Source organism: Copidosoma floridanum, unplaced genomic scaffold (genome assembly GCF_036245765.1).
Source record: "Copidosoma floridanum isolate Cflo_tuat_1 unplaced genomic scaffold, Cflo_Japanese_pri ptg000012l, whole genome shotgun sequence".
Taxonomy (NCBI): Eukaryota; Metazoa; Arthropoda; class Insecta; order Hymenoptera; family Encyrtidae; genus Copidosoma; species Copidosoma floridanum.
The window spans coordinates 2,270,649-2,289,494 of record NW_028321889.1 but is presented as its reverse complement, the minus strand read 5'-3'; the positions used below and the strand labels follow the sequence as shown (position 1 = coordinate 2,289,494).

Genomic DNA, 18,846 nt, shown 5'->3' with positions numbered 1-18,846 from the left:
GACGTAAAAGGTTGTCTAAAATAAACAATCAAAAAGTATGGACTATATTTTAGGTAAATTATTATTTAAACGTTAATGTCGATAATTTCTTTACAAGTGATTTCACACACAAAAATAAGTTTGGAATCGAAAAATGCTTAATATATTTAAAGATATTTATGATCAATTCGATTTCTCGTAGTGTTCAACAAAAGTTATAGCTTCGAGAAATACATCAAGATAGTTTATTTCAATTACAGATAAAGACCTCTTGTAGACTTAATCAGTTAGTACACTTAAAAATTTAACTACAAACGTATCAGTTTAATGTTACCGTAATTACGCACAAAATTCAAAATCGTTGTACAAGTAAATTTTACTGAACAACGATAATTGATTTCGTCAAGATACTTTGCTTAAAAAATTATTCCTACAAATCAACTAAATTTAATGATCATAAAAAATGATGCAAAATTTCATATTTATACATATGTATAAAAAAAAAAAAAAAAAAACCGTATCAAATCATCATTTAGTGAAATTGTATTTGAAACATTCACAGTAATTGTAAGAAAGCTAGATAAAAAAAGTGTTTTCTTAACATTCGCTTCTTATTGGACTCACGCTTTAGTTTGGTTTTTCAAGTGGTTGAATCTTAATAGTTATAAAAACAGTGTAAGATGCTAAGTTTACTCTTCCTTCTCATCCCTAAAAGTAAAAAATAAAATTATTAAATTAATCACCCTAGTTTAATTCAACAGAATTACTATGAATATATCTCACTTGACTGCAGCCTGCTCAGTGTCAAGATGGAGCTCTACAACTGTTTCTTGCTTACTTTGCACTTTGAATTCTACTTTTGCTGCAAAGTACTTGTCCTTATTATTTACTGACCAACCGGAATACTAAATGACACAAACAGTAAAATTATACAGTTGAAAACATATTTCCATCATAAAAAATACAAGTGACCACATGATTTAGTACTCACCGTTGATGTGCTTTTGTACAATGTTTTTCCATCATCCTTAAATGGCAAGTATTTCTGTAAAAGAGCTTTTCCATCTATCCTCCACAGAACAGGATCTTTTCCATCCACGACATCGGCTTTGGCAACCACAAACGCTCCTGACTGAAAAATGAAATGATAATTTTACAACCACAATTTAAACACTAGTGATTACACACACAAAAAAAAAAAAAAAAAGAACTAGTGGCTCAACTCACAGTAAAGTCTTTTGGAGGTACAGTTGTGTCATTAAAGTTGTTGTCATCTGAATCCTCCTCTTCCTCATCCTCTTCATCCTCTTCTTTTCTGGAGCGTCGTCTTTTCTTGTTTTTTTTTCCAGAATCAGAGTCGGAGTCGTCATCATCCTCATCCTCCTCTTCTTCATCTTCCTCCTCATCTTCATCTTCCTCTTCTTCCGAGTGATGACGTCTTTTGCCTGCAGTAGATCTTCGTGGCCTTCCTCTTCTCCCTGGAGTAGTGGACTAGAATTTAAAAAAAAAACATGACATTTTTAGAACTATCAAGACTTTTGGCACTACTTATACTATTCATTTTTGGAGCGTGTACTGTGAAATTTTAACGAAAATATACAAAGTGAAGCGCTAGTGGCGCTACTTGCTACATTTATTGCCTGCAACACCAGATGCGAGAGTAAGTTGTGACAAAGGGGGAAGCGGAGAGCTCGAACACGAAAGAGTGTAGTGTACAGTAGAGTGCGATAAGTATAGAGAAAAAGAGAGAGTGTATAGAGTATAAGTAATACTTATATCAGCTCCAATGGCCGGCCGGTGGAAAGACTGGAAACTGAAAAATGAGAGACGCTGACGTTTCTCAGCGACTACGTTAATCATCTTGTTTCGTATTTGAGTAGACATTTTACTTTCGATTCTCCACAAGCATGCAAATCAACGAGTGCACACATAAACGTAAGCACAGATGCCATGCTTTCGTTGTTATAGCGAATGTATCCGTTTGCGTATGTGTACCACAAATCTGTTTTTCTTGCGATAAAAGCAAATTAAATACGATGCCGATAAATCTTGTCGACTATTGCATGACGATGGCGCAACGTACAAATTATATACATCTTATGATCCGCATCGCGCTCCTCAAAGTTCAACACATACTTTTAGCCGGAATGTCGGGAATCGGGACAATGGCTACAAGTGTGCGCAATTCACGTTTTTTTTTTTTTTTTTTTTTTTTTTTGGCCGGAAAGACGACGATGACCACATGCACCCAATGAACACTACAAATGACACTAATGAATCGTGCGATAATTGTTCCAGTAAGAGACGCATGTGAATTTTCATTCTTGCTGCGTGTACTTAAAGGCGAGCAAATGAGAGAGAAGACAGCACGCGCCAAGGGTATATTTTGGAGCACGACGAGGCCGCCGGAGTGAGGTTAGGTTCTCATGTATGCTAGTAGGAGCTGATGCGAAGAAAGTACGAAACAATAGACGACGATACGAGAGAGGTGGAAAAACAAAAGTTCAACAATTGTACCTCATTGTTGGGCGTCCATTCGTCTGAACCGGCATCCTCCTGGTGCTCTTCGGTATCCTCATTCGAGATCTCCTCCTCGTCCACGACCTCCTTCTTCTTCATGTTGTTGCTGCTGCTTTTGCGCGGAATGTTTGCGGTTTTTGTCAAAGCTTTCTCGATGGCCAAACTAATCTCCTCTTGCGGGAGAAGGTGTGATGTTTCTAGTCTGAGATACAAGAAGACGAGTTGTTACTTGTTAAAAGCTTATTAACCCGCGAGTGCACTGTTGGACTCTTCGACTACTCCAAGAGCGTGCAGTGTAGTAATGGCGCGCTGCTTTGCTGCTTATAACTTTTAGTTATTAGTTTGCACGTTTGCAGAGTTGCGCGCTTTCTTAAAGGTGCATTTTCATGACACCACATTTGCGTCTCTCTCTCGCGTCAAAGTGTGATTTACATGAAAATGGGGTGTGAATATCTGTGAAGACGCAGGCTTGGGCTTTGGGCGGGTAATTCGATTTAAACTTCCAAACATAATCTGATCCTGATCGTAGCCATCAAAATAACTAAAACGTACTACTATAATATACATAACGCCCAAATATTGATGAAATGTGTATGTGTTGCGTCCTTTGGAATAGAGAATTCGAATACTTGTCTGATAGTTTACACTACGCTAAAATGTATTAAAGTTAATAAAAATATGACTCACTTGACTGTAGTTTGCTGCTCTTGCGCAGTTTCAATTAGATGGAGTTCTACAACTGTTTATTGCTTACTTTGTACTTTGAATTCTACTTTTGCTGCAAAAGTACTTGTCATTATTATTTACTGACCAACAGGAATACTAAAAGAGACAAAAAGTAAAATAATACACCACAAAAATTGTTATTATCGCCAAAAGTCCCAGTGTCTACGTAGCTTAGAAGTTTACAGTACTTACTCACCTACTCACGAACGAATGCCTGGCAGTAACTCTACAGTGAGTCAACAAACGTTTCATATATATTATGATGTGTATTATACATATTGGACATAGCTTAACATAGTGTGTCTCTCTCGCACTCACATATTTTTCTTTTGACATCAATTGTAATAATAATATTGCCAATTTGCCACGCAATATACATATTATTTTCAGAATCATCGATACTGGGGCATGCGCTATCTTTATTTCGTCGTTTCATTTTCGTATTTTCATTTTTTTTTAGTAAAATCCGCAGCTTTGTATTATAAATATATGTAGGTATGTTAGTTTGAAGGGGAGAAAAATCTGACTCATTTTCAATTTCTAAACTGAACAAAATTACTTGGGGTAGTTTTCTTGTGTTACGACACGGGAAAAAGCGTGTATTTCATCAACAACAACCAGTCTTCATCCTTACATATTGAGAATACAGTTGCATTGTGTGTAAATTTATCGACTGCTGCTAAAATATTTTATTTCACAAAACACACTGTTTTGGCATTAAAAAAAAAAAAAAAAAAAAAAAAAATCCAAGTTATTTGTTTGAATTGATACGAGGCAGTGCTGCGACTTTCCACAACTTTCGGTTTAAAGGACAACAAACAAGGGGTCTCGCATTACTTGGATCGCAATTAAGGAGTGACACTTTGTTTCTATCTTCAATCAATGTAGCGTGTGAAAAAAAAAAAAAAAAAAAAAAGCTTTGCAAGTGGTTATTATGGTACTTGTACTCTCCAGGTGAAATATATACTATTGGCTTTTTTTTGTTTGGGTGTCGTTCCAACACGAGTGCCAACAAATTTGCCCCTCCAAATTCACCCTCCGCAGGGAAAGATAGAAAATTTCGCCCCTCAAAGTCGACCGGAACGCAAACGGACGTCGCGCTTTCACCGAAAACTTTACCGTCATTCCGATCGGATGACTCGCGCGGGAAACAAAAATAATAATAATAAAAAAAAAAAAAAAAACAACAACGATACATCAATGAAAAAGCTCGAGCGAATCCAAAAATTCCCGAGCAACTTCTCGACGCAACAACAACAATTGAACTATGCAGCAAAAGGGTGGAGGTCGCGATTTTCGGCGCTCAAGCCATTTCCCCCCCCCCCCCCCCGCGCGCACATAGCTAGACTCGACTTCGAGATTACAACTTTGCCGGAAGTTTGAGTTATGGCGTCAAACCTCTGTGCCCCGCTCGCTTTGCTTTATTGTCCTCGTCGCCGAAACGCTTGCTCGAGTTTCTCCATTTCTGTACAGCCCAAAACCAAATTAATGATGAGTTAAAAAAACAAAAATCCTCTACCTTTCGAGCTCGTGCAACTCTCGTGCTCCTTCATTTTCCGTTATACTCTTTCCCCTCGGGTACTCGCGGTTACATTGGTTCAACTGGTACCCCCCGAGCTCGGCTTCATGTATACAGTGGCAATCGCACCAGCTGCGCTCTTACACGTCAAGAAGTAAAAGCTGCAGCTTTTGCAACCTTTCGCGCTCGATTTGCGACGAAAACCCTCTTCCCCCGAACTCCGAAGCGCGAAAGTCACTTTGATCAACCCCAACCAACTGCCTCTCATCCGTATACCATATATGTGTATATACTTGTCCGGGTGGGTACATACGCGAGACCTGCGGTTTGAAACTCTCCGACGAGTACTACGAACGATAAGTAGGTGCAGCTGTATGTAGTGGTACATTGTGTGTTGGGGGAGAAGGGAAAAAAGAAAACTTGGTCAGTTCGACCGCCATATATTTGCACGAGGTGGAAAGTTTCGGGAACGCGGGTGTGTGTGTGTGTCTGATTTTGCGACATCGATGGTTTGGGGTGAGAAAGAAAAAAAAAAAAAAAAAAAAAAAAAAAAATCATACGCACACACTCCAAGCAACGCACGACGATCCACCATGTCTCTTGTCGAGTAAAACCACGCTCGTATACGTACCCATATATATATATATACGCACGTACCTCGCAAGCGAAGGGCGCGTATGTCCCGATGAGTAGCGTGCTCTGCAGTTAGGAGCAAAGTCCGGGCTCCCGGTTTATATACACAGGACGGACGCGTAGGTAGTGTCGGCCAGGCAGGCGGACCAAATCCAATCCCACGCGGTAAATACAGAGTCACGCCGTGGAGGCTCGCTCGCTTTCGGCATCGTGGAACTGCAAATCGTTTCACGGGGCCGTATACGAGATTAATATCTTGCGACAGGCATCGCGAGTTGGTGTACGTGGAAAGCTTCCGAGCTTTCGATGCTGCTGAAAGTGCAGGAGATCGATGGCAGGGGTGAACGAGTTTTAAGCTCTCGGCCACTAGTGTCAGGTATCGGCTTTTTTTTTTTTTTTTTTTTTTTCTTTAGGCGATTCAACTGGTCGAGTAGTAACAAGATCAAATCGGTAATAAGCAGCTATATACAGTGTTTCATGTGGAAGTTCATTGTTGTTGAAGTATCAAGTGAACATCTCCGTATACGTTATAACAGATGCTTCTAACGGTAAACTGAACAAGGATTTGATTTTTTTTTTTCAGTAGTAGTACAATCAACGTATAGTCAGGCATGATTTTTCGATTGAAAATCAAATTTATAATGTGGAATTACTCGAGAGAAAACGTGATAAATTACTATGTTTCTTTACTGTACACCCTAGTAAATTATACAGCCAGCAATAAACTAGTTACTTTTTTTCAGTAGTAGTACAAACACCGTAAGGTCAGAAGTGATTGTTTTAAACCATTCAAAGTATTCTGTCAAATTATATGAATCGAAAAAAAAATTATCTGTATGACACAGCAAACAGTAGGAACAATAAAATACATATTTTTAGTGCTTTTTCAGTGGTTTAATCAACGTATGGTCAGACATGGTTTTAACGGCATACAAATGAAAGCAAGTCGAATTATCAATTGATAAACACGTTGTATAAATTTTTTTGTACACCATAGGAAATGTGGAATAAACCAAATGATTGCATTTCTTTTTCAGTAGTTTAATCAATGTATGGTCGGACATGATTTTCCGATAAATAATTAGACGTATGATGTTAAAGTCTCCGTGTGGAAACACGAGAAATGACGATTTGTTGGTATACTATTTTTTGTATACCATAGAAAATGCTGCCAGTAATAAACTATGTTACGGTAAATTTTTGTACTGCTTTTTCAGTAGTACAATAAACGTATAGTCAGCCAAACTTTTTCAATACACAATCAAAAGTATCCTGCCAAATTTCCCGTGTGGAAACACGTTTAAAGATGATGTTTTTTGTACACCACAACAAATACTGCCAGTGATCAACTAATTCAGTGCTTTTTCAGTAGTAAAATCACTGTACGGTCAGCCGAGATGAATCAAAAGTACATAATTATATTTTTCTCTACGAAACAATGAATAACGTTGATGACTGCTTGTACGCCGTAACAACTGCTGCTAACAACAAATTGAACCAAGTATTAATTAATTTTCCAGTAGTACGACCAGCGTATGGTCAGACTTGATTTTTCGATAAACAATGGAAAATATACTTTTGTATCATCCAAATGAATTTTCGAAACGTCGAAAGGACACCCGAGTAAATTACTGCAACATTTCAATTATCCGACCGTTTGGCAAACTTTTGTAGCAACAACAACAACAACGGCAATCGCAATGGTTCTCTCATGCATCTCCACGTATACACGCACTCCACCAAATTCGAGGCAGCCATTGCATAGGAATCTCGTTAAGGTCCCAAAGATTGGACACGCGATTCATTGCGAGCGAAATTATCGCCGTGACGCGTTGAAAGATTTACCGAGTATTTCACCTTTTATAGTCTTTTAAAGCTCGTTCACGGGATTACTACAGCTACCACTACCACTGCTCTGCAATCGCATTGTTCCGTTATATACTCGAGCTGCTGCAGCAGCGGACGAACGAACGAGTATTGAAATTCACGGCACCATTCGGCGTAACCGGCTTTTTAAGCGCTCCATTGAAACTCAGCAGCCCCACCTTGCCCAGTTTCATTGTACACGTGTGAATCCATCGTGCACTTATCGTCACCCGAAAATATACACACGTATAGAGCGCACAGGTGGCAAAGCAACGACAACAAACGCACCCCGTGAAAGAAGGCAGCCGAGTTTCAATAAACCGTCGCCGGTGGATGATGGCTGGCGTGCCTCTCGCGCATTAACGGCTCTTACTACCCTCCTACCGCTGCACAAAGAGCCGAGCGATCAATTTCAACTCGGCAAACTGCCTCTGATGTACTCCACATTGCGCAGTTTCGTAGTTATAATTGCGGCGCCTCGATTCTCCCGAACCACTGCTGACGCAGAGGCCGAGGAGCGGTAACTCTTGGCTCGTGAGTTCGGAAGGGCCGGGGAAAGGAGGAGGCCTAAGGCTATCCTCGGCAAACAATTTCGGAGGACCCGAGGAATGCAGCCACCGGAGCAGAAAGGAGGCGCGCGAGACTCAAAGATATTGGATACGCGTGTGTGTACGCGATCGATGAGGAGCTAAAGGGCCCCCGATTCCACGGATGCGCGAGATGGGTGAGGGAAAACTTTGACGCGCGAAAGTTGGAAAGGAGGAGAGCGCCATGTACGGCGAAAAGTACATGTTGGGCTGGATATGATATTTTTTCACCCATAGTTCAAGATTTCTTGGCCACTTATTGTCCATTCCCCCAAAGGTTTGATTTTAATCAAACATTTTCGAAACGTGGAGTAAAAAACACGTCCCACGCCCACTTTGTTTTGAGCGGCAATAACAACAACAACAATGAAATCCTAAAACTTGGCCAACTCGGCGGAAAAGGAGAAGCCAAGAAAGAAACTTCGACATCCATTCACCGCTGGGCTCTGCGCATACGTCACGTACCCCGTAGTGGAACGAACAAGAGGGTAAACACATCGAGTGGCAGGGAGCGCGCGGTTTGTTTATCGCCCGGCGTTTCGCGCGATTTTCCGCGCCGCCCCTGCATACAAACATATCGTCAATTTTGTTTACCAGGGAGAAAAGAGACACAATAAGCCGTCTTACGAAACGACGTGTACTGATCTTTCTTTTTGCGTCTCGCAGTACAGTTCTCTCGTTAGCAAAATAGTATACAACATTACGATCGTAGCTGAAGGAAGGGGAAAATCGGTAATTCCACCGACCGACAAACTTTTTTCCGAGGGCCTCTTCCGTTGAACTTCCGGGGCCATTACCGCGAGAGATACAAATGATGTTTGAACTTGTCCGATCGATCTCCAACTTTTTCGACCCCCTCCGTGGGATTTTAGACCGGTAGGGACCGTACTCTTTATTTGCCCAACGATACACACACACACACGTTATACGCGCTGCCGGATCAATAAACCTTCAACGAAAGAGACCAAAGAGGGGGTTGGGGTGGTGGAGTGGATACCTGGTCGTCAGCGGTTTAATCCCGAGATTCGGGTAATCACAGTCGCGTAACGAGCCGCCGGAACTTCTCGCGTCGGTGCTTATACGTGTGAACGCGTCTCTAGCCTGTACGTGGGCTCCCCCGAGAGAGGGGGGTAGTCTCCTGCATCCTTTAAAAGTAATACACTTAGGGAGTTGGGGAAAGTAGATGCCTGTAACGCGCCCCGGAGGCATTAAATTTTCAATTCGCAAACTTTAGCCGGAGTACTATGGTAAACATGCAGTGCAGTTGTAAGAGGGTCAGGTAGATTAGAGCATCGGCCAAGATGGAGGGCCTTTACTGATACACTTTGGGGGTGGCTAGTGCTACGGAGTGCGAGCGTGTGTGCCCCAATATTTCTCTCAGTTGTACGCAAGCCATGTGAGTTTGAATTTTTATCGACGTCGTGAGCTTTGTTACACTTTTTTCCCGCATAAAGTAAAATTAATTTTCTCGATTTTTCTTGTAACAATACTAGTGCCCCTATACATCATCCCGTAAAGTACAGCGACACAGCGTACGTATGAAAAAAGAAAGCAACAGTCGTACGTGGTATTAACCGCTTTAACTTGCCTAATAGTCCGGCAGGCGGCTTTTCATTTTAAAAACGACCGCAAGCTTGCTATACTCTTTCTGGCGTAAAATATAAAAGATACTCCATAAGCGGGCTTTCCTTGCAAAAAAACAAAAAAAAAAAACAAAAAACAAAATAAGAATCTTTCGAACGAAAAAAAAATAGTCACGGATTACGTAGGAAATAGTAACACATTAGTTGGTTACAGAGGATTATATGTATATTTATTTTATTATCGCGATGCGCGCTGAATATCATATGTAATATTTACAATACGACAAACAAAATATCAAGTTACACATTTACACGACAACCTATACTCCGATAATTTACTACAATTTGTTACTTTTTTTTTTACCACTTTATGGTTTTTAAATGATGAGCATCGATGTAATTCTATAAATGCGTGTTTTATTTTATACAAAATCACTGTAAAACAATAACCATATCGGTCGTTCTCTCTATGCTTCCTTATTCTATAATGAATCTTTGCATCGGTCAACAAAAAATGTCTTAAACAAGATTAATCATCAGATATTACAACGATTCCCTCTCCCCCCAAAACAGCTTATCACACCCTTCTTAGCGCTTACCCTACTTTCCTGTCCTTTCGTTTATTTTCGTCCTCATCATCATCATCATCATCATCATTTTTTCCCAAAACAGGTACCATTTTCCACCCGTTGTCCGCCTCTGCCCCTAATCCCTTTCACTTATACACTTCCCAGCCAAGGGAAACACGTCTTCCTTACCCCGCTCTCAACTCGTATCTCACGAGCGCGTTTTGTCTCGCCCACCCGTTATTATCTCCTCGATTCTCTTATTGCGCCTATCCTTCCTCTACGCACCCTCTATTGTCCTCTCAACGCTCCCTCACTCTCTCGACAACTCCGGCGTTTTTGTCCCCGATTTCTTTCCACCTCATCCCTCGTCCAGCTGTTGGCTGCGCTCCCACCAACCTTTCCACCTTCCTTCAACATCCCCCCAAGTCTCCATTGTTCTCTCTTCATCTCTCTGCCCGTCACACCCCATCCCCATTACAGCCTCCTAATTTCCACCAGCCCCCCGCTACTCCTCCATCTCGTTTTACATCCCATCCCGCGCGCCTATAACGGCCCTTTTTAACCGCGCCAATCTCCGTTCGTATCAACCCCTCTTCCCCCTTACAGCAATCACCGGCAATTAACCACCCCCTCCCTGCGTAAAATTTTACGTCCACCGCTGGCGCATCGCTATCGTCATCCACTTGTTCCCGCGACCATTTGGACGTTGAAACCGATGCTCGTCTCCCCTGCAACAATCCACACGACGCAATCTCTCCCTCCTCTTTGTACTCGCGCGACCGTGCATCCCCCGTTGGTCCCTCCTTGCGCGTAACATCCCATACACCTACTTACAGCCGCCCTCGAATTTATACCCATGCGTGTATGGTGTGTCAGCAGCGTGGCGCGCACGCGCCCCCTCCTCCTTTCTGCCGATGTAGCCGGCACGGCTCGGCGCACGGTTGTACTCCAGTGCTCGCGGAGCCAGCGCGACACGAGGTTCGCGCGCGCCACGCTGCGCTTTTTTTATTTTTTCTTTTACACCTCTCGCGCCCGCACGTGTGTCGTTGAACAACAACAACAACAATAAAAAAAAAAAAAAAAAAAAAAAAACAAAAAACAACCCACACATTTGCATCGGGTCGTAGGTGCACGAGAAGTAATCCCAACTGTGGAGTGGAGATGGCATCAACAACCCTCGAGTCCGAGTTACGCGCTCCATTGGGCGGAGCGGCCGATTCGGGGCCGTAGGTCCCCGCACACCTGCCCGGACGGTACATATATGCTCGAGTTGTACGGGGTCACGGGGGACGGCATGAGTTACCGGTTGCCGCCCCCACCGCCCCCCCGACGAGTGAGCACGCTTCAAGCCGAGCAACTGGCCGCTCTCGAGGTTTGTGGCTCTGTATACGTCTCCAAAGTGTGTTTTACGCGTGCAGTGCAACAACAATCGGATACTTTAGAGAGCCAGAGCGTGTTAGCGGGACGCTCCCGTGGGGGGAGTTGGTGCTCTTTTTTGCCATACCCCCCCAAGGGTAATAATAGGGCGATCTCCCGAACCGTTCCCTTGATTTTTCCCGTCGGCGATCAACCGTGGTCTGAAAAAAAAAAAAAAAAAAAAAAAAAATGAAAAGAAAGTTCCCCAGTGGCTTATCCGCACGGTGGAATAGTTCGCCGAGAGAGAGAGAGGAAGGAACGATTCGGTGAATATTTATGGCTCGGGGAGGCGGAGGTAGTCGCTGTGTCCGACCAAACTTGGATGTTACTACTTACGCGCGGCACGGCAAAGTTGTAATGGCCCGCGTAGCTAACTTTGCGCGCCCCGCTAATTCTGAATCGTCATCGTTGTTATAGCGATGTGTACTTGCGCACCTTTAGACCGGCACTTGGAATTTTGTTTGGCCCCCTCCCCCCCCCCTGAAACGAGGGGTCATTCGAGCCGATCAAGTGTTGTACAGGTGGCGAATCAATCTCGTGGAGGGGGCGATTGACCGGCCGATTAGAGCCACTCGAGCGGGAGATCGAGCGGCTAACCCCCTCCCGATAGATCGGCTCGTAATTAAACTTTACAGCCTCCACCTCAAGCTCCATTATCCAACCCCCCCGCAACCGGATCGTCGAAAGGATGGATTTCAAACAGCGCCGACGGTACGGCTCGGGTGGCTTACCCCCGGTTACGTAACGCAAATCAGCCCGCCGTTTATTCACGTGTATATATATACCTCGGGTGTGCGTACGTGCTTCGACTCTCTTACATCCCGCTTGCGTTAACGAGAGCGTGTGTATACGTATACACACACACACACCCAAACACGATATTAATGCAGCGTGGCTATATCAGGACGAGCGCGACTTTGAAGTGCCTGTACTTCCGGTGTATCGAGTGATAACCGTACGATACGCCATAAGGATGGGTCGCTGAGATGCGTTTGAGGTAACTACCGTAGAACAACTTTTCAAGCGTATTTTTGTATACAATAGCGAGTGCGGCAGTGGATCTGTTAAATGCTGGTCCGGTTGGAAAGTTTCGAAAACCCTTGTACGGCAGAGTAATAAATTAGCCGTAAATATATGCACAATGGTCATTAAATGTTACGCCCAGCTGTAATTTTTGCTAAGACAAAGAACGCGCGTGACGTGGGTTGTTGAAAATAATTTATGCCCACACACGCGTGGTGAGGGTTTACGCGGTACGTACGTTTTATTTTATTGAAAAATTTATTTGCACCCGTCATCGCTTAAACTTTGCCCTTCGTGTGTGTACGGGGTGGATGGGTGCAGGTAGTGCGCACGGGCCAAGGATTAAGGTAAATGCGCTTACGAAGGAACAAAGTGGTAACGCTCGCGAGTCTTGCATTTTTTATCCCTCGACTCGAGCATACCGTGCGCATACGTTGTACGGTGGAAACCGATAATGAACCAAAGTTGGTAGCTTTTTCCTTCTCAATTAAATGATAAAAAAAATAATAAATAATTTTTCTCTCCGTTGTCGAGTGCAGGGGATGGACAGGGGTGACAAGGGGGGCCGTAGCTTGTACGCGGAAAACAAAATTAATTGCAATTACGTACGTTTGTTTAATTTAAATGACGTTGGCTTTGTCCATTGAAGGAAAAACAAGAAATTTCGCGCGGGCAATTGAGGCGCGGACATCGAATTATAAAACTCGCTAGGACAAAGACAAACAAACGAAAATTTCCAACGGAACATTCAATTTTTTCCGAGTAAAAAGCCAAAATTAATTCCTTCTTGCTCATGGCGCAAAAACAAACAATACGCGCGTCGTTGCAACGGTAAAAGTGAAATTTAATCAGCTCCCGTACATTTGTGTGTTTTTCGTTTTCCACATATGCTTCTTTTTCGCAATGTAAAAAACGAGGGGGGGGGTGAATTTGTGTCTGCGCTCGGCGAAAAATTTCCGGGAAAACAGGGTCGTAAGGGGGGGGGGTATTTTCACGAGTTTGGCCAAAGTTTTGAGTTTTAACTCCGAGAAACGAATTTTCCGAGTTTTCCTTGACTCTCTCTCTTTCTATCTAATACCGTACGGTAATAGTATATACACGGTGTACAAGTTCGGCAGTGCCGTTTCCGTTACGACGCGTATTTTCAATTTCAGGAAATTCGTATTGCTGTTCTTTAACGAGATTAGCTCGCCAAGGGAAAATAGTAAGAATGTCATAAAAAATAGAGATAACCAGTTGAAATGTATTTATTTTGCTGTTACTTTGCGATACTCTAACATGGACTTTTATACGAAGAAGGAGACATTTCTCGGGGGCCTACTCAAACTACTCTTGCGTTAAAAAAGCTACTTGTAACTCGTTTCCAGCTCTCAAGTGCATCTTATATTTTTTTTGTCAAACGATGACTTTTTGCTTTTCTAAAGTTGTTTTCCCTTGAGTTATCATTATTATTATCATCGTGTAAAAACTCAGTTTAACCCTTCGTGAAACCTTATGCAATTTTCAAAGCTACTTCCACAACTTGGCACATTATTGATACCTTCGTTGAGCACAAAGTTTTGCAAAGAGATTCCTCATTCTCCGTACCATCTGATGGAGCGACCAAAGTCATCCTTACACAATAGACTACCACAAAAATACGCGGTGCAAAAGCGTCTCTGTAAAACTTTAGAAAAGAAATGCAACATCCGAGCTCGCGCAGCGCCAAACTTGGACTGCACCGAAAAGCCAAGTTGGGCGATAACTTGCAATTTGGCTTTATGTACGTCGAACCGGCATCACAGTCAACAAACACGGCGGGCTATCATCGCGTTACCGATACATCACGCGTTGTTTGCTGCATCGAACCAATCCACACGAGGGTATACGTATATACCAAAACCGAAGGAAAAAAAAAAAAAAGGAGAAGCAATAGCACTACCCCCCTACCCACCCCTTCGCCCAAACATCCGGCGATGATATCGCTTTCCGCCTTGGAAAATTCTCGCTCTCCAACTTTGAGTCGGATTATCATCACCAGCAGCATATCGGTATCGGTATACCGGGGTATACTCACACACATATATACCTACACCCTGGCCAACTCTTATAAGTTTCCAGCCCCATCCTCTCTCTTTCTCCTCTCCTTTATTAATTTTCTGGATTCTTGCTCTTTCGCTCCTCCGCCGCGGCCCAACTTTCCCGTCCACCATACCTCCGTCCGGCCTCGACTCCCCCGTAAGTACCCCCGAGGCTACTGCACTTGTTTGAAATTTCTCGTACCGATCCCCACGATGCGGATACTCCGGCATCTTGTTTCCACGTGTCATTATAATTCTTATACTCCCGCTTGCACGATCCGAATTCCTCCGAATTACCCGCATCGTTTGATGTAAGGCGAGAGCACGAGGATCTGGCGTTAACTCGATTTCCGGCTCACCGACGCGACAAAGCCGGATAATTATGACGTGGTTAATTTTCGAAACCACTCCCCCCCCTCCCCTCCTCTCCGCAACTCTGTACATAGAGACACGCGGGAGAATTGGGTCGCACCACGGGTGTAAATCGTCGGCGCGACTCGTTGGCGATCGTCTGGATCGTTTGGCAGGTTTTACAGGTGTGCCTATACTTTGGTGATTGGAAAAGAAAAAAAAAAGTAAACGGAGGAGGCAGTCCCGGTGCTTCGTGAAATTGAGCAAACACGGCCTTGTATTGTGTACACGTATATATTATGTACAAACACGAGCCGAGATGAAATTTTCGCAGTGTTGATTCAACCGGAGGGGGGAGGGCACGCGTCGTGGCAAAAGGATTCCTTTTTGTTTTTTTTTTTTGTTTTTAGCGAGGCTGAAAAATAAAACCAGCTGCCACATCCCTCCCCCCAATAGACGTCGATGGCTCTTTTTTTTTGTTTTGTGAAAAAAAAACAAAAAAAAAAAAAACAAACAAACAAATTAAAAAAAGCCACGTTAAAATTACACGCGTACGATACATACACGGGCGTACAATAAACCCTGACAAACTGCCGGCGTTTCCGTCTCCCGATTTATGGGAGCCGCGAGCGCATTACAGCCCTCCCACCCCCACCCCATTTTACTGCAGGCAAAAATATAATGGCCCGGCAATTAATTAACCACATTAGTCGTCTCGGCTGCTCCGCCTGTTTCGAGTGGCCTGGCCCTTGCCTTCCAAGTGACGCATTACACCGGCAGCTAGCGTGTTAATGGAAAAACACAATGGTGATGAAAATTTACACGGTGCATCGTGGCTTTGACAAAAACGAGGGGAATCGAAAGTCTCCCCCTCCCCCCCACCTTTTTTTTCTTGCACGCACGGGCGCGTTTGAACCCGCGGCACCCGATACGAAAAGTTTGGGTTTCACGCGCCGCGGGACACGAGAATCGCCACCCGGTCCCTCGCGAGGGTCGATGATCTCCGGTAGTAGAGCCTCGACATCGATATACGACGGTTTTCGCCATTTCGCCGTACAGTTTTGCTTTCGTATAGACCACTCCGAGGATCAATATTATCTTTACGTGGTCTCGGTGCGCTAAAAAAAAGAAGAAAAAAAAAATAAAGTCATGAATGTCACGCATAGTGTTTTACCATGGACGATTTTTACATTTCTTATTTTCCTATAGAAAGTCACCTTTTGCCCGTGAAGACGCCACGAGTGTGTTTTCTCAGCGTGGAACTCTTGAAATTCCAGAAAATGTGAATCCTCTTTCTCTCGCGCAGAATATAGAACTTGCAACGAACGTCCGCGCGAAAATAGATTTTTCATCATTCGAGAGTGCATGTATACGGTGAAAACGAGAGAGAGTAGAGTAGATTGACCCAGAAGCGAGGGGGGAACTTTGTTAAATTTTGAAAAGACTCTGGTCACGTGCTTCAGGGGTTTGTCGAGCCTAATGATATCGCAAAAAACAATATGTACCTATCAAACACGCACCTCCTCCCCCTTTTTCCTCATTTCATGGAGAAATCCCGTACGGATAAATAAACAAAGTGTACCGCGCCACACCCGCGCATACAAAGGCACCCTCCCCCTACGCCACCTTTTGTCAATCGCGTTTGATTTTCCAATCCATCGGGCGATGGGTGGGCATACACTGGGATACAGGAATTGAGTTTCGGTTTTTTTTTTTTTCCTTTTTCCACCCTTCATAGCTGGACAATTTAATCACGCCTTCCTGGGTCCAACAATCCATTCTACAGGCGCGAAAAAGCTTAAGGTGAGTACGTATAATATGTACACGAGTAATACCTATACACGTGTAATAACAGTGCGGGAAATCTAAAAGGGAGAGCCGCTTATCCGGAGATCCTGGGCCACGCGTACACGGCGCGCTTGAAAATTCCATTAGAGGGAGCCCAAGCCCACTCGGTGATTCATTTTTTTTTTTTTCCCCTTGCCAAGAAAACCCCGAGCAAACACGCGCGAGGAAAAAAAGGGAGCCAAAAAACGTAATTGGGGGACAAGGGGGAGGATGAACAACAAAAAAACATAGATGTGTCCATACGGATGTCCCAGAGGCATATAGATGTAAGTGTAAGGTGGAGGAGGAAAAAAAAAAGGGAAAAATCCGTGTTCTCTCTGTTTCCAGACGTGCCTGCAGCTCTCGTCGCCGGAATTAATGCGGAAGCTGCCAAAACCAGGAGGAGGAGGAGGAGGTGGGGTCGCAGGTTCGGGAACAACGGGTCTGTTGGCCTCGGTCAGTCCGCAGCAGCTGCTGCGCCGAGCTTGCGAGCCCGGGGAGCTCCAGAGGCTCTCCTCGGCCTCGGTAGTCGCCATACTACCGGCTACTACCTGCACCACCGCAAACTCCATCCATCCGGCGGTTGCCCCTACTAGTGGTGGTACGAAGCTCCCCGAGAAAAACAGCCGACAGTTTACGGATCGGCAGCTCCAGATACAGCCGGATAAGGAGGCTGAAAGTGAGTTGTTTTTTTTTTTTTTTTTTTTTCCCCTCCGAGAGCTGACGGGGTACAGGTCCTTGCTTCTTTGGGGAGAGCTGGGAATTGTTTTTTCTTTTGTTCGAGTGCTCGGACTGTTGTACAGGGAACCGGTATGGACGGGTTCAATTGTTGCTGCGGTGGGGCGAGCAAAATGAGGGTTCCCGGAGGAGTGCCGGTGTTTGCGGCACTGCTTTGACCCGTGGATTTTAGAAAGATTAGCAACATTAAAAAATTGCTGCGTCACATCGAATACATTATCATCCAAGGTGTATACACAAATGTTGAGAGTATACGCGTACATGGGTACTCGATGGTCGACTAAACGTGCCACTATATACCCTCGCGATAAACGATCCAAGACGATAGTTCCCAAAAACGCGACCCTTTTTTTGTTTTGGTACAAAAATCTAGCGAAACGATACAACCAAGATTATCTCGTGTCATTAGTTATTTCTCCCCTCGACCCCGGACAACAAGCTTTCTCGGTCTTTCCCGGCTGCACTGCGCATCAAGAGACGCTCGCGTGATCCCGGGCTCTTTTTCCCCACTTGCTCGCGAACGCAAAATTCCACCTCTTGCGCCAGAAAACCACGCCGAGGAAACAACCGAGGGAGTCTGACAAATGGTGATGGCCAACAACCGCACCATCCGTCTGGATGTGTTAAGGGACACGCTCAAATTGCCTGAGCGATAAAGTTACCCACTAGCATTCCGTGCCGCGGATTAATTATGCGCTCTTTTTTTTCCAACCACTGCACCAACTTGGTTATCTTTGCACCTGTTTAAATTTTTTTTTTTTTTTTCACGTGACTTAGCTAGCGGAGGAATCGGCAGTTCAACGAAAGACTGTTCGGGGTAAAGGACGGATAATTAACCGCGCTATGCACAATTGTCTTTCTTTTTTTTTTTTTTGCTGGATTTTCGAGCACTTCTCACCAGTGGGTGGGTGTACCTACCTCAATTCCACAAGTTTTGCTTATTTTCGCGCCGACTGTGACATGCTCCTGCACGTGGGCGTGTTTGTTGGGTGTATCTGTTTGGATGCATACATTACATTTTCGAATATTCAACGAGCGGACTCACGAGCGCGGGTGTTCCAAAATACATTCGGGGTTCAGAGTTATCGTTTCGTGGGTGGCGCTTGCGGTATGCGGGTTGTGATTGTTGCTTTTGCAGTTGGGATCGGGTTGCGTTTACACTTATTGCTATGTTTTTTTTTAATTATTTGTACACGAAATGTGGCCGGCGAATTGGAAAAATCGGTTATTAGTCACCCTGCGACTATTTTTGCTTTTTCAGTCAAAATGCAATCATCGGGTCGAAAGTTACGCGGCAATCGATTACGTATATTTTTTTTCCCTTTCTCGAAAGAAATTTCAACGCCAATTCACATGCGAAATAAACCTGAAAAAAAAAAAAAAAAAAACAGCGACCCGCCCCAAGAACCAACCCTCAACCTCGACAACGACCCCACCCCCCTCTCCATC

General features: G+C 44.0%; 1 protein-coding gene across 1 annotated transcript; it reads right to left on the bottom strand.

The window, feature by feature from the left end:
- Nucleotides 1-36: 36 nt before the first annotated feature.
- Nucleotides 37-2,826, bottom strand: LOC106638508 (uncharacterized). The gene is made up of 5 exons (XM_014351716.3): nucleotides 2,497-2,826; nucleotides 1,207-1,470; nucleotides 971-1,111; nucleotides 763-884; nucleotides 37-687 (listed from the first exon to the last, which is right to left on the bottom strand). The coding sequence occupies exons 1-5, from the start codon at nucleotides 2,596-2,598 to the stop codon at nucleotides 669-671; spliced, it is 648 nt and encodes a 215-aa protein (XP_014207202.1). The 5' UTR covers nucleotides 2,599-2,826; the 3' UTR covers nucleotides 37-668.
- Between the last annotated feature and the right edge of the window lie 16,020 nt (nucleotides 2,827-18,846).

Coding starts and splice junctions, on each gene's coding strand:
- LOC106638508 (XM_014351716.3), bottom strand. CDS start 2,598: ATGAAGAAGAAGGAGGTCGTGGACGAGGAGGAGATCTCGAATGAGGAT. Junction 1,112..1,206: donor TACCTCCAAAAGACTTTACT/GTGAGTTGAGCC, acceptor TTCATTTTTCAG/TCAGGAGCGTTTGTGGTTGC. Junction 885..970: donor TGTACAAAAGCACATCAACG/GTGAGTACTAAA, acceptor TGTGTCATTTAG/TATTCCGGTTGGTCAGTAAA.